This window comes from Convolutriloba macropyga, chromosome 12 (genome assembly GCF_964194025.1).
Source record: "Convolutriloba macropyga chromosome 12, txConMacr16.3, whole genome shotgun sequence".
NCBI lineage: Eukaryota > Metazoa > Xenacoelomorpha > Acoela > Convolutidae > Convolutriloba > Convolutriloba macropyga.
In genome coordinates, this window is record NC_134479.1 from 19,545,381 (window position 1) to 19,559,415 (window position 14,035).

Consider the following 14,035-nt stretch of genomic DNA (forward strand, 5'->3'; position numbering starts at 1 on the left):
TTTTACCAGACTTCGAGAATTGTTGGTCGAATGCTTTTTAGTCCACGTTTCTTCAATAACCTCTAAAATCAACGATGAGGGAATTAATTTTACTTCCCTCATTAAACAAGTATTTCACAATTGTATCATAGAGCAATTAATTCTAAAAAAATTTTTAACCCCATTGATTGCTATAATTCTCATGTTTGCCACCAAATCACTCAAGGGTAGCATTGCGTGACAAAGCAATTGAGTTCTAAAAACCTTTCTGCGAAAAACTTTTGTTGTTTTTCCCAAAAAACTTTTAAACAATTTTTCATTTTAATAAATAATTTAACTATGTCAACAAATTGTAAATATGAGTACGCAGTTTTCTGAGTTTGACTGCGTTTCTGAGGCTCAAATATGCAAAAATTAGAACTCTTTGCAGTTTTTTCGCACATGGTTTCTCAAGAGAAATATGTAAGCTTTTTTTCTTATCTGATGTATGTAACTATGGCAAATAGACTTTTAATTTAAGGAAAATTAACCGTTTCCTCTGGTGATTGAGAAATTTCATGCATTTTTGCGAATAAACCCCTCAGCCGACCGTTATTGGTCGATCTTATGTATCTTCAGTTATATCACCCGTTTTCCTTCAAATTCGCAAACCTTTTTCCCCTAATTTTCTGGAATTCTATGTTTTCAGCGTACGCAGCGAAACTCACCGGTGTCTCGTGTTACGTTGTTTGCCCTTCAAACACAGTACAAGCTAAGAAGGATGCTGCTAAGGAGTATGGTGCACATGTTACCGAATGTGAACCAACTGAGGCAGCGAGGGAGGAGGGCGCCAATGCTATTATACAGGTTGGAATTCTTTTCGATACTGAAGTCTGATGCAAAGAACTTGCGGTAACTGTGCAAGATAACCCTTCTTTCAGCCAGAATATCGCAAAATACCATTTTTCTGACGGAATCTTCCAAGATTTACATGTGGTCTCGTGTTGGTAAGTTTGATTAAATTCGCTTTGATTATATGCACCTAGGTTTTTGTGCACTCCATTATTATTCCGCTTTGATTTGCGGAAGGGCGTGTATTTTGCGAATGTAATTATTTTAGTCCTGCTAGTGTTTTTATGCTGTTTTGGTCTGACCGATTCGATTCGAATTTTTGGCTTTGTGTAGGGAAATGGAGCAAGTTGGTGAAGCCCAATGGTATTAAATTGCTGCTCAGTTCTCTTAGCTTTCGAATTCTCTAAGTGTGGGGTTCATCAAAACTGGCAACGACAAATTTGAATTTCGATGAAATGAAATGTTGATAGTTTGGGACCCCGATATCTGAGTCATCGGAGTTTTGCTTCTGTTACTACTCATTTAGTTGCTCTGAAGTTTATAACAATCATAGTTAGGCTGTTCTTTTTAATGCATATTTTTTCTCACTTTTTTGTATTGTGTCTGACCAATTCGACATCTCTCGTGGTTTTTTACGCTTCTTTCCTGCGCTATTGCGTGATTTGAATTGCTCTCATTCAAGTTTTTAGTGAGCAGAACTGAATTGACGGCTATTTAGTACTAAATGTTCAATCGAAATTCGACGAAGTTATACGTTTTTAACTTTGAATCTTATGACTGTTCTCAAAGCATCATTTAAATCCCTATAGTTAGCCCACAGCATCAGCAGGCTACAATAGTCTCTTATTCGTGCCACGTAAGTGGCTAATGTTTTTAATTATACTAATATAAGTTGCGCAATCTATACTATATCCTGTCGAACAGTATATAATAATTAGCCCGATTGCTGTGATAAACTTATTAAATTGACATTGCTTAAGACCTGCGCTTCTACGCCATGTTTAACCTTCAAAGCGCTGTTGATCAACTGAGTTGTAATAACCCCATCCTGAACAATAAATTAAATCTCGTGAACAGTGAGATGACTGCCCTGAAGAATGACATCCAGAGAAAAGATGAAGATAGTGTAGTATCTGACACACTGTGTGGAGAACCTCTCCGAAAGAGTGCTGCAATTAGAGCGCTAAAGTAGAAAAGACAGTCTCATATTCAAACATTTTCCCTGTGATTGGTGATTTAACAAGACGCTGCATGACCAGGTAATCGGTTTCATGAACCACATCTTATATTCAAACATACTGCCGGAAAAATCTGAAAGCTTATCATTTCCTCAAGAGTGGACTAGAAAGGCAGTGCTCGTTGATTGTTAAATTTGATTATATCGCTGTCAAGAACTTTCTGTAGAGATCTCAATCATTTCTCTATGGAGCTCAACAGAAGAACACAACAGTTTATAAGTTTGAAAGAATGCCTCCCTGAAAAAGACAGAAATTTTGAAGTATACCGTAACCGCGAAACATCTCAAAGAATTGTGCTGTAAAAGTTGGAGTCACTAACAACGAAGGAAAACGAGAGTTAGTGGAGGTACGAACAAAAAATGATGTCAGTAGATTTGAAAACGTGGCAACTATGAAGAGGACTCGAACACAAGTGAACTCTCTGCCATCACAACCAATGGAAGTAAATGCATTGGGCAATCCAAAATTCCAATCAAACAACTTTACTGCTTCAAGCCTTCAACTACCAATGTTTACGTATCATCCGATCGCAACGTGCCTATAACCAATAATCGGCCGTAAAAGAGGACGAGAGCCTACTCCAGCAGAAGACCGGTATGAGGCGCTACTTCAGGCCTAAGGGAAAAAGTATCAGATGGAAAACTGATGGACTTTGTAGTGGGTATGGTAGGAAACTGCCCAAGTCCTAAAATTTGTGCTGTAGATAATGAACATATCTCCTCCAATAATACTTTTCGTTCTGAAATCTCTGAAGGTGTCACTTGTTTTCTCAGAAAACAGTATAATGATCTGGAGGCAGTTTTAACGAGTCAGCAGCAATCTCAGAAATCAGCTCTCACTGAAACTTGATTAAACGCTGATGATGCACCCAAGTACTTCGCTCTTCTAAATTACAAACTGTTTAACAAGCCTAGAGATATCTTTGAAGGACGTGTAATGATACAATGTTTCAATTATGTCTCTGTTGCTGAAAAACTTGACTCCGTTTCAAGAATGCGTGCTCCTAAAGGTCTTTTACCATGGTAATATAAATATATTTGATTGCTGTGGTTAACAATCCAGTGAGAATAAACAAATTGCTTTTGTCGAGGGACTTTCGTTTTTGGATAATTTGTCAAACTGTTTGGCTGTCCTGATTATTGGAGACATCAGTTTAGACATACCAAAGCAAAACTTTGCAACTCTTGGATACTCTTCCAAGCGGATCTCAATTGAAAGAACGATTGTTCCAGAAAATGTATTACTATCTACTTGTACATGACACTATAGAAGAAGCAATTATCAGTCCTGCGCAGTTGTTAGAATTTAATGAATTTTCAATTTGGCTGAGAGCTACATCTATTTGGCGATTTGCATACATCATAGAAGGTCTCGATAACCAAACCTCATCTTGTGCTGATCATATAAGCAATGTGATCGTTAAAAGCTGTTCCCAGCAAATAGCGAATGTTTTGTCTGGTATTATCAAAATTTTATTCAAAACATGTTTTGCCATTGGTGTTGAAGCAATTAATTATAATCCCATCTAACAAATGTGATCGCAAAAGTGATTTGAATAATTATCGTCCAATCTCTCTGCTCATGATTTTAATCAAAGTGTTGGAAACAGCAATGTAAAACATAGTATACTCATTTGTACAAAGTTTTGATCTTTTGCCTAAAAAGTAAATTGGATTCCGAAAAAAGCAGTCGACAGTCGGCGCTTCAACAAGTGTTGAAGCAATTAATTATAATCCCATCTAGCAAATGTGATTGCAAAAGTGATTTGAATAATTATCGTCCAATCTTTCTGCTCATGATTTTAAGCAAAGTGTTGGAAACAGCAATGTAAAACATAGTATGCTCATTTGTACAAAGTTTTGATCTTTTGCCTAAAAAGTAAATTGGATTCCGAAAAAAGCAGTCGACAGTCGGCGCTATTGCAGAAATCACGGAAAATTAAAAACTATCGATCCAATCACGTGGCTAATTTTTTCGATTTCATCAACGCCATTTGGTAACAAAAGCTACTCGCTGGTATTACAGGATCATCCAAAGAATGGTTGAGCATTTACGTAAAAGATAGGATGCAATGTGTTTCCTACAATGGCGTTTTCTCTAACGAGAAGTCAGTTAACTGTGGTAAACCAAAATTTAGTACCAGGTCCACTCCTTTTTTGCGTAAATGAGCTAGCGCTTGCGTGTAAGACCAGTGAGAATTTTCAGTTTGCGGATGACACAGACTTGACAGTGGTCAAGTGCGACCCTGAAGAACTAAAACATCAGACATTAAATCTGTGTTCAACTGGCTCGATAGCAAAAGGCTTCAACTAAATATCAAAAACAAACAGGCCACCCCTTGTTTTAATGGGCGTTGAAGTGAAAATAGAGAGCTCATGTCGTTATCTGGGCGTTATCATTGACTGTAAACTAAACTTCGAGCAGAGTGTAATTTTCATTATCAAAAAACTCAGTCGACATGTTTAAGAGTTGGTTAAACTTTTTTCACGATCTATCCTCAAGATGCACTCAAAGTTTTCTTATTAATTTGTTGTTGTTTGAAAAACTTATTCAACTGGAAGGTCAAATAAAAATTATTTCAGTTTTTCAATGTTAAAATATAAACTACAGCGATGCTCTATAAAAAATCGTGGAAGTAAACTGTTTAATATTTTGCAGAAAAGTTTCATCCTTGACGGCGAAGTCCTTACCAACCAAAACTTTTCGCCCACTGTCCATAGGGTTAAATATAACTGTATTTTAGGCAGTCAAGAGCAGTCAAGGGAAGTTTTCGGTCAATAGCCATATAAATAATTTTTTTGTTTCATTGTGCTCAACGGTTCAACTTCTTGCAACTGAATGACTTTAAACTCTTTAGCTGTGGTGTAGTCAATCGTGTTGGATGATTTTTCGATTTCGAAATACTTCATGTAATTTTCAAATGAATTACTTAAACTTATTTAGGGTATGGCTTAAACTTCTATCAAAAGATATTGCATCAAGTTCAATCATTAGCCAAATCACAATTTGCGAACATAATTTAAGACTTCATGCAAATGATGAAGTTTTTGGCTAATTTTGGCAAACCTGTTATGCCTGATGCGTGATTTTATAAAAATGAGGAGAAATTACGAAAAAATAGTTGCTATACTTTCGTAAAAGGCACCGCGATTCAATTTCTGCTGTCAAAATTTAACTTTTCTAAGTTCTAAATGTTCTTATGTTCTAACGAAGTTTGGGTGTTCCTTTAAGTCAGCTCTATTATGCCGTAGAAGCCGAAAAACAGTAGCGAATTGCTTTATTTAAGTTTGGCGTAATGCTTTGAATCGAATTTGTTTTGAAATATCTTGATTTTAAATACTAGTAATTTAGAAAGTTCATTGTCCATGATCCTTCTGGGCACGTTGTGAAGTAGGTCGAACGACCTCACTGTGTCTCTTTTTCTAGCTTGAAGTTTAGTATACTCTGCTAAATGTGCTATTCTATTATAATTTTGTTTTAATAGTTTTTGTTATTCTGAATTTAATTTATATATACTTTGCAAACGAGGAAAAATTCACTCTATCTCTCTCAGTTTGAATAACATGTATTCAGAAATGTTTAGCGTGTTCAGGTAAAAAATATGAAGATATCTTGTATTCAAAACAGTTCTCACCGCGCACGCATATACACGCACCCACACGCAATCAAACGCACACACACACCACACATACATATACACTCACAATACGCCAGACACAAACACACACCCGCGCACACATACTCACATACTAGCCCAAGTTTACAAGCTGGTAAAAATACTTTCGTAGTAGTAAAACGATTAAGTTCCTGTAATTGCTGATTTTGTTAGACTTATTATGAGTTCAGTTTGGAGGGGTTTCACGTTTTTATTGGTCTAAAACCTGCAGTGCTCTGAATATACTACAAATCTTAATGCTGATCCCATTGCGGATCATTTTTCGCTGTGTTCCGCTTATTCTGTTCGCTCTATTGTTGCTACCCGGGTCGCAGCTTCCTTGGTTCCATACAAGGATCTTATATGATGTCATTCAAATCATTTCCTAGTTCGATCGCATGGAGCCAAGGAAATCATATATGATTCTTGCATGAAACCGAGGAACTCATATATGATTCTTGTATGAAACCTAGGAAATCATATATGATTCTTGAATGAAGTCCGGGAAACCATATATGATCCCTGCATGAAATCGACGAAATTTTTAATGATCCTTATGGAAAATGAAGGATTTGAAGTAGGAAAAACCTCTCACGATACCTCAAAGAACGCGGAAAAGCAATTTTTGTAGATGTGTCAGAGCCAGAAAACACATGATTTTGTACAAGGATCATCTAGAACTTCCTGGGTTTCATACAAGGATCATAAAAAAGTTTAGTTTGTGAGCAGTCTCATTCTTACTGGATGCCAAACAAATAATTATCAAACCAAGATTCAGTTTAATCGTGATCAAACGCCTTAGTTCTACTGCAAATAAAACGTCCTTTTGCACAGAAAAAGCCAAAAGTAAAACAGAAATATTCAATCACATACTGGGCGTGGTCTAAAGTGGCTCACATTTACGCACTTGCCATGTGAGATGAGACAAGGCATGCGTTTTAGCAGAAAAAACGGTTTCTGTTTACTCCAGTTTCGTATGTCCCAGAGACCGATTAATCTGATTCTCTGCTTCATTGCAAAAAATTGAGTCTAACCTCGTAGTCGAATTGCGTAACTAAGTACACAAAAACTTTTAGCTCTCGTTTTATAAATTGCTTCGCTGGAAAGTGCTGGCCCGATATATAACAACCAAACTTTCAGCTCATTTGCCTTGAAGTACTAAATCATTGAGCGACCTCAGCGACTTTTTGAACTCCAACGGTATCTTAATATTTGAAACTGTGCGTCACAAACACTCGATGTCAGTTCGATGCGTTTCCTTTACGATAACTTGGAGCAGAATTTGTAGTTATGCCCAGATATGCTTGATGCATTACGTCTGGTGGAGCCATCAGCGGTAAGTTGTTGACCAGTTTAGACGACGGGTTGAACCACTTGACACCCACGTAATGCTGCAGATTTTCCATTTAAAACCTATCATGTTGTTCCCAATAGATCTGTCGCAAGGGCATGTGATACGTTTTAAGTGGATAAAATCATGAGCGCTAGTACACGTCCGTTTCAATCAAACATAGTGTGCAGCCGTATTTAGCTAGATGGTGTCGCGTGTTCAGCATAGATGCTGTTACTGGGATATCAGCTACCAGAAGAATTATATTAAAAGTATCATTCGAGCTCATTTGCTTGTTCTCTAATGTCAGTCGACGCGACAAAAGTCGACCTAAGTCATTGAAATGTGGATCCCAATCTGGTTTATTTGCTCCACGCCATTAAGCGGTCGGAACAATGTTTTCATAGGAGCTTCTCATAACTGGATGCACATCAGCAATAGCTAACCAGACGGGCCATAGCTGGTCTCTACTGGAGTTCACAAAGCGGACACCATCAGATTTGAGAACAGGCGTTGTTGTTATGTTTTTGTTATCGAAGTTCAAACAGGGCTGTAGTTTGACATCTTTGTTGGGATCACGATGTTGCAAGTATTCCTCAATAATTGCAAGGTTGCTTTGAACAATCTCGTGAAGCTCACTCACAAAATGAAGTACACAATATTCATCGTCAGAACAAGATTTAACAAAATTCTGATGCTCAGACTTGAATACGTGATAGCGGCGTTTTTAAATTTGAAAAATTTGATAATTTAGCCTCAGGGAAAGCTGATCTGATAAGATATAACCAATCTTTCGTCTTTTGATCAGAGGTGCCATGTTTTGCGACAATTGAGTTTATGGCTGTCGCGAAATTGTCTTCAACCAAAGAACAGGTCAGATCAGGGCTGTCAGGTGGAACAGTTGAGGAATCAGAAATATCTGGCGGAATGTCCTGTGTATGTCAGGGGCATTCTCATCACGCATTTTAATGACTTCATCATTATTCTCCAGTTCAGGATTATCGTTGCTGTCCTCATCTGTGAACAAAATAGAACTGTTCTCCAAAACAGCCGAGACGTCTTCATGGTCAATTGACGACTGCGACTCCCCTCCCGTTGAAAAACGCATATAATATGACCTCATTCTCTTGGGAGCAGTTTCATCCCGCTTTTTACGGTTGTATAGCCTAACGAATCTCTTTTCTAAGTTCGCTGATATTAATTAAAGCTGCTTGTTGCTGGAAGTCAACGGGTGTTCAGCGTGCATATCTGAATGTGGGCATTGGCAATCCGATTTCCTTTGCCGAAATTGTTTTCCCAGTAAAAGACAGTCAGTTCCTCATTCTTTTGTATATTTTGAGTTATGTTAAACGTGACACACTTCCGGTTTTTGTAGGTTGAAGCAACGTATTGAGTATTGGGTCTACAGGAATGATTTGCGAATCTGACCCTGCAAAAAGTGAAATGGGCTGAAACAGGTAAAGCACTTCACCTTTAACACTTTGAAGGAGAGCATGAAGGTTCGGCTACAACAGGTCACGACTCCCTGGGAATGATATTTTCATCCCTGCCGTAAAACAGTCCGTATCCTCCAAAGTCATCCTGCTCAACAATAAGTCCTGCTCCCAATGCTTCGTGCTAACTGGATCTTATTAGGTTATAGGTTTTTATCTGACATCTTGGTATCTAGCAGTTTTTTGAAGGCTTCATCGTCAATTTCAGCTACCATCGACCTCACGCGCCTGTTTTTTTGGTATCAAGTCATTTGAGACGTGAGGATTGCATTGAGCTCAGATAACTGATCGACTTTCTTTACTCTCCTGTATATCCTGCTCTCAAAACTTTTATTGGTCTTCATTAACAGGTTTAAAAAAGAACCAAACTCTGTCCGACGTAGCAATTTTCGTTTTTGTCTTAGTCGAATTGAGGTTATAACTAAAAATAAAAGTAAAATTAAAGTAGAATTAGCCTCAAAATATATAATAAAGCTAAAGGTCCGAATACTACTTGGCGTTTATTATGGCAACAATCAGCAGTTCACCTATCTGAGAATTTTGTCAAACCGTAATGTCATGCGGTTTGAAAAAGGTCTGAAAAATAGGCTTTTTACATTAATTTTCGTCACCACACTCGGTCCTTTTTTTAGGATGACATGAGGACATTGGAAGGAAAGTTATGGAAGGCTCCTCAACAAATTTTGTCTTAGCATATCTTTAGGGCCTCTAAAAGTGAGCGAAACATCAATAAAAGCGGCGGATAAACTATTGAATTGAAAATGGCGGAGTAGACATCAACTCTACAAATAATAAAGCTACCACCTGCATAGAATATAAATCAAAACTATCAATTGTGAAAGTTATTTGAACTTGCATTTCCACTGTTGCTCAACAATAAACTTTTGCTTAACAACAAAACATCGATCAGCACTTTATGGAGAGGCGGACAACATTTTTTAGAAAATTGCACAACAGAAAATTTTTTTTCGATAAGTTTCTTTCGAACAATTGCGAATTCGGGGCATTCGTTTCATCGCAATTTTTACAAGTTTCTTCTGTTTCCTTCACAGGCTACGGACAGAAAAATTAAATAAAAACGAGCACCCAATTGAACCTTTCTGATAATTTGTGGTTGGATGCAAAAAGGCTCCCTAAAAGTTTACTCTTAGTGATTACAATACTAAGAATGATCAGCAATACGAATTGATTGGTCCAGCACGCTTTGTAATGAGTTAATTCAGATGTTCAAAAGAAGAATTGAAGATGGAAAACGTGAAAGCTGGTTGGTACTTCTTATAGGAATAAACGATACAAACTGCATTCACGTTGGTTCAAGGTTGGATCACCACTGCTGCAGAAAGGTCACTCTGTTATCGCACAAAGAAAAATAGATTTTTACTTCACAAACTTCCAGATAAATAGGTTTTTTACATAAAGGAATTTATGTTTAGAAAATGTCGGCATCTGCAAATCGGCAATCGTGATTATCGCTTAAATCTGATTGCTCTTACAGAAGAGTTTCGTTCGATTAACAGAGTGCCGCGCACAGCAGAATTGCATGGAGGGCGCGCATATAATTCTTTTTTAATAGATGACCGATCATCTGATTTCATCAAACCACGCTTCTCAAATAGATGACAGTTCGCCTAAGAAAAAGCAATAGAAAGAATCCGCAAATCAAATCAGAAGTTGCTTTTAAAAATGTAATAAAGTTTTTCCAGGAAGCGTGGTACTAGTAAAATATTGAAAGAATTAACTTAGCATCAAACACATTTATTACGGTGCAAAAATTGTGCAAAGCAAATCAAATTTAGTTTACAGAAGTCTTGCCATAATCGGCTATTCAATACAATTGCGAACGTCTCACTTGTCAGCTTTCTTCGACGCTTTCGCGCATTTCTTTTTGTTATCCAATCCCAATTGTTTGGCGGCACTTCTGGCTTCCCGCAAGCGATATTTCGGCACGCGTGGGTTTTTTTGTTTAACAACTGTTTTGAACATTTTCTCTAACGCAAAGTCAATGCGAGGTATTGACTTTATCTTATATCTTTGCTGCCCGATCATGTAATCCTGGAGCAATTAGTTCCCGTTTTCCCCAATCAGAGCTTTCACCAGTTCTCTACCAAATCGACAAGGATCCGAATCAGCTACAAGATCCATTAAATTACATCCCAGTCGAGTCGAGAATACCGTCGAGTGCTGAGAGCGTTAATTATGGAGCATTGCTTTCGTGTAGAGGTCATCTAAACCGTACCTGCAGAGACGAGGTTTTTGGACGGCGGAAGCGTAACGTCGAGACCTATGTTGGATTCGTTATCTTTATTTGGAGGCAGCTCATGGTTTCCTTCAATGAGAAGAGGGCATAGGCTCATTTTCACTCTCTCAGTCGGAATTGTGCAGCAGTTGTTTATTGCTTATACGCGGCATGATGATTTCTTAAAAGCCGGTAAAAACTTGAAGACGCTAGAAAACGATATCCATAAGAATAATTTTCAGGCGAACGGCAAAACTGGTTTTTTTAAAAAAAAGCACACCCGAAACTAACCGTTTCTTTCAGACAACTAGCTGAACAAATTTTAAAATTTTAGAAGTCCCCCCATAGTCTGGAACACAATTTAAAATGAATGAGAGAAAAAGAGAAAACAAATGAAGTAATTTTTTCAAAATACCGCAATGTAGTCTTCAAATAAATAAATAACGAAAAAGCAACAAATTGTTATGATAATGAATAGTACAACTTAAAGAATCAGTTTCCACTACTCTAGAGGGAAAATTACCGATATCAGTTTAATCCGTCGAGACATTATAAATACTGTCAATTTCGGTATTTTCAAGGGAAACGTCTGATTGACTCAAGACAACGAATTTATTTAAAGAAAACTGGTGCTAACGAAAAGTACAATAAGAAGAGAACTGATCAACAAGCAAAAATGCAGTTTGCGAGTTGAACAGAGACAAATCGAAATGGTCCTGCAAATTAGAACTCAAATTGGAAAAAAATTTTTGGCTTTCATGTTTATTAGTATAGCCATAATAACGCCTAACAAAGTCTATAAAAACTAATAGCCAATAGCCACAAAATAGCCAATTGAAGTTCTTTTTTTGAAGACTTTTTCTCGTGAGTGGAACGAGTCACATTAAGAAAAACAGCTGCAGAGCAACTCAGTTCATCAGCCTCTATCTCTGCAAACAAATATATTCTATGCAATTGACAAAACCATTTACAACCTCTAATGGTAATTCACAAGTAACAAATTCAATCACAACTTTTTGTGAAAGTAAAGCAGATTTTGCAACAAAGGAAAGATGCTCCGAAGAAAAAGTATTTAAGAAACTGCTACTAGCATCGGACAATAACTGAAGAAAGCATAACTTCAATAAGTTTTTCCTGGCAGTATTTAAAAGCACTTTCAAAAACTTTAAATTGACATTTTGCCCTCAATAGATTCCCAACTTTCTATTCATGTCTGCACCATGTTCATTGGCACCACACACTGCTTCTCAGAGTGCCGAAATCATTTCAAGCGGAAAAGATTGAACCACACAATCTTTGAACAGAGCTGCTTTTGTAGTTGGAGAGGACCTATTTTTTCCCATTACTGATATTGATTTCGAAGTCGTTGGCCAATCATTTTGCACCGTATAATGTTGAGGTCAATTTACGACCGGAAGATGAATGGCGAAACTGAGCCAGTAGTGAGATTTGTTCTGATTGTTGCACTGAAAAGGCAATCCATGAGTTGTCACTGTATCCACAGGAACACCAAATTGCCGACCTCACTTTCTGCAACTCTTAGTTTCTCTATCAAGCTCGTTTCCTTGGGTCAAAAAAGCCTTAGAGTATAGAATGACAACCTGTTTGTTACTTCTGAGATTCACAAACACCCACCTCAGATCCTTGCAACGATTCATTAAATCATTTTCGGATACAGGATTTTCCGATTACTGGATCTCAATGGGTGACTTGGATGCAACAGACATATGCATAATTTATCTATGACAAAAATTATTTGAAAGAAATACTGCCAGTCCAATCAAAGACAACCTGCAGATTTCTAAACAGATTCCACAGCCAAATGCCCTAGTTTTCTCAATATGCTGTTGTGTTGAGTTCAAGTGAAAGTTGTTGACAGCTATAGGCAACAAGAACACTCCTACGCTGCTTCAGCAATTTTAAAAAAATACAATCAAAATGCCACATGTTTCTAAATCCTTTCTCAAGAGAGCAAAATTTTGAGGCACAATAAAGACGCTATTTATGATTAGGAAAACCTTGATCCAAACATTGCAAAAATTGCGGACAGAATTAGACAAAGAACGACGAGAGCAAGGGCCTCAACCGGTCCTTCGAAAAAAGTAGTTTTGTTAACCCAAAAACGTCTCCTACCGATCAAATCAATTTGCCTCTACAAAACATCCAGTGGAGATTCCAAACAAAAACAAAAAATAAGCACTCATGAAAACAAATCTGACTAGATTTTGGCAAATTTTCACAAAAGAGCGCGTACGGATTTGTGTATAAATCTATGAGCAATCATATCAAACTTTTAGCACACAGAAAGAGTGCAGATGAACACTTCAGGCGAATAAACTTACAAATCAGAATCCTCCAAATAGAAAAAAGTCAACAAAGCAGCAAAAACATGATTTTAAGGATAACAGCAAATAAAACTCACAGCACTGATAAATAAATACAATAACGACGCAAGTGGCTCTTTCGAAAAGCAGATAGCCTCAGTTGGCTCTTCTTTTTTCTTTACTGACTGCTTCAACATTTCTGCTTAGAACGTCAACATCAGAATTGATTCGCAGAGTTTGTTCTTCGTTGAGGAAGTGCCCGATGCATTTTCAAATTTTCTTACTTTTTGTAGCATCTGGTTCCAATCAACTGCTCGTACTGATCGCTCCAACGCAGAACAAATTTATTCAGTTGACAATAATCTTATTTCAAGAAATAGAGTCGTGAAGAGTCACTGAAAAGAGGCCGGTCAATTTGTTCGATTCAGTGTCCTCAGCATCTTGAAATTGATCAACATTGACATTTATTGTGGACAATTTAAACGGCTTTCCTCGAAATGAGAGCAGCCGTCGATTCCATTTTCGTCTAAAGAGTACCATTTTGTAAAATAAGAAATTTTGAGGGCAACAAAAGATAAACATTCTGTCAAAAGGTTCTTGAAAGTCTCTATCCGTTCACAAGAGCTCCGAGAACTCAACTTGAAAAATAGTTCACAGAAAAAATTATACGGTAATTTTTGAAATTGAAGATTAATGAAACGCAAAGTGTCTGATCAACGCAAAATCGTTTGTAAATAAAACGACAGAACATATGTCTTCAAAGTTTTCAACAAGCTTACAAACAAATAACCCGCATTACAGCAACTTCTTTCAAGGCAGTCGGTGCTTGCAGAGGCAAATTGATATAAACAGATTAAATTAACAGGAACAAAGCTGCACTTCACAGAAGATTTTTGAGAACCTAATTGTAGATTTTAATCAGCAATATCATGACAAATTGAGTGACAAT

General features: G+C 37.2%; 1 protein-coding gene across 1 annotated transcript in view; it reads left to right on the top strand.

The window, feature by feature from the left end:
- LOC142350255 (serine racemase-like) overlaps positions 1-14,035 on the top strand; it is a 45,437-nt gene that overhangs the window by 12,121 nt on the left and 19,281 nt on the right. Inside the window, exon 2 of the mRNA XM_075402030.1 lies at positions 668-825. Within this exon, the coding sequence (XP_075258145.1) occupies positions 668-825 (158 nt within the window). The remainder of the gene's footprint in view (positions 1-667; positions 826-14,035) is intronic.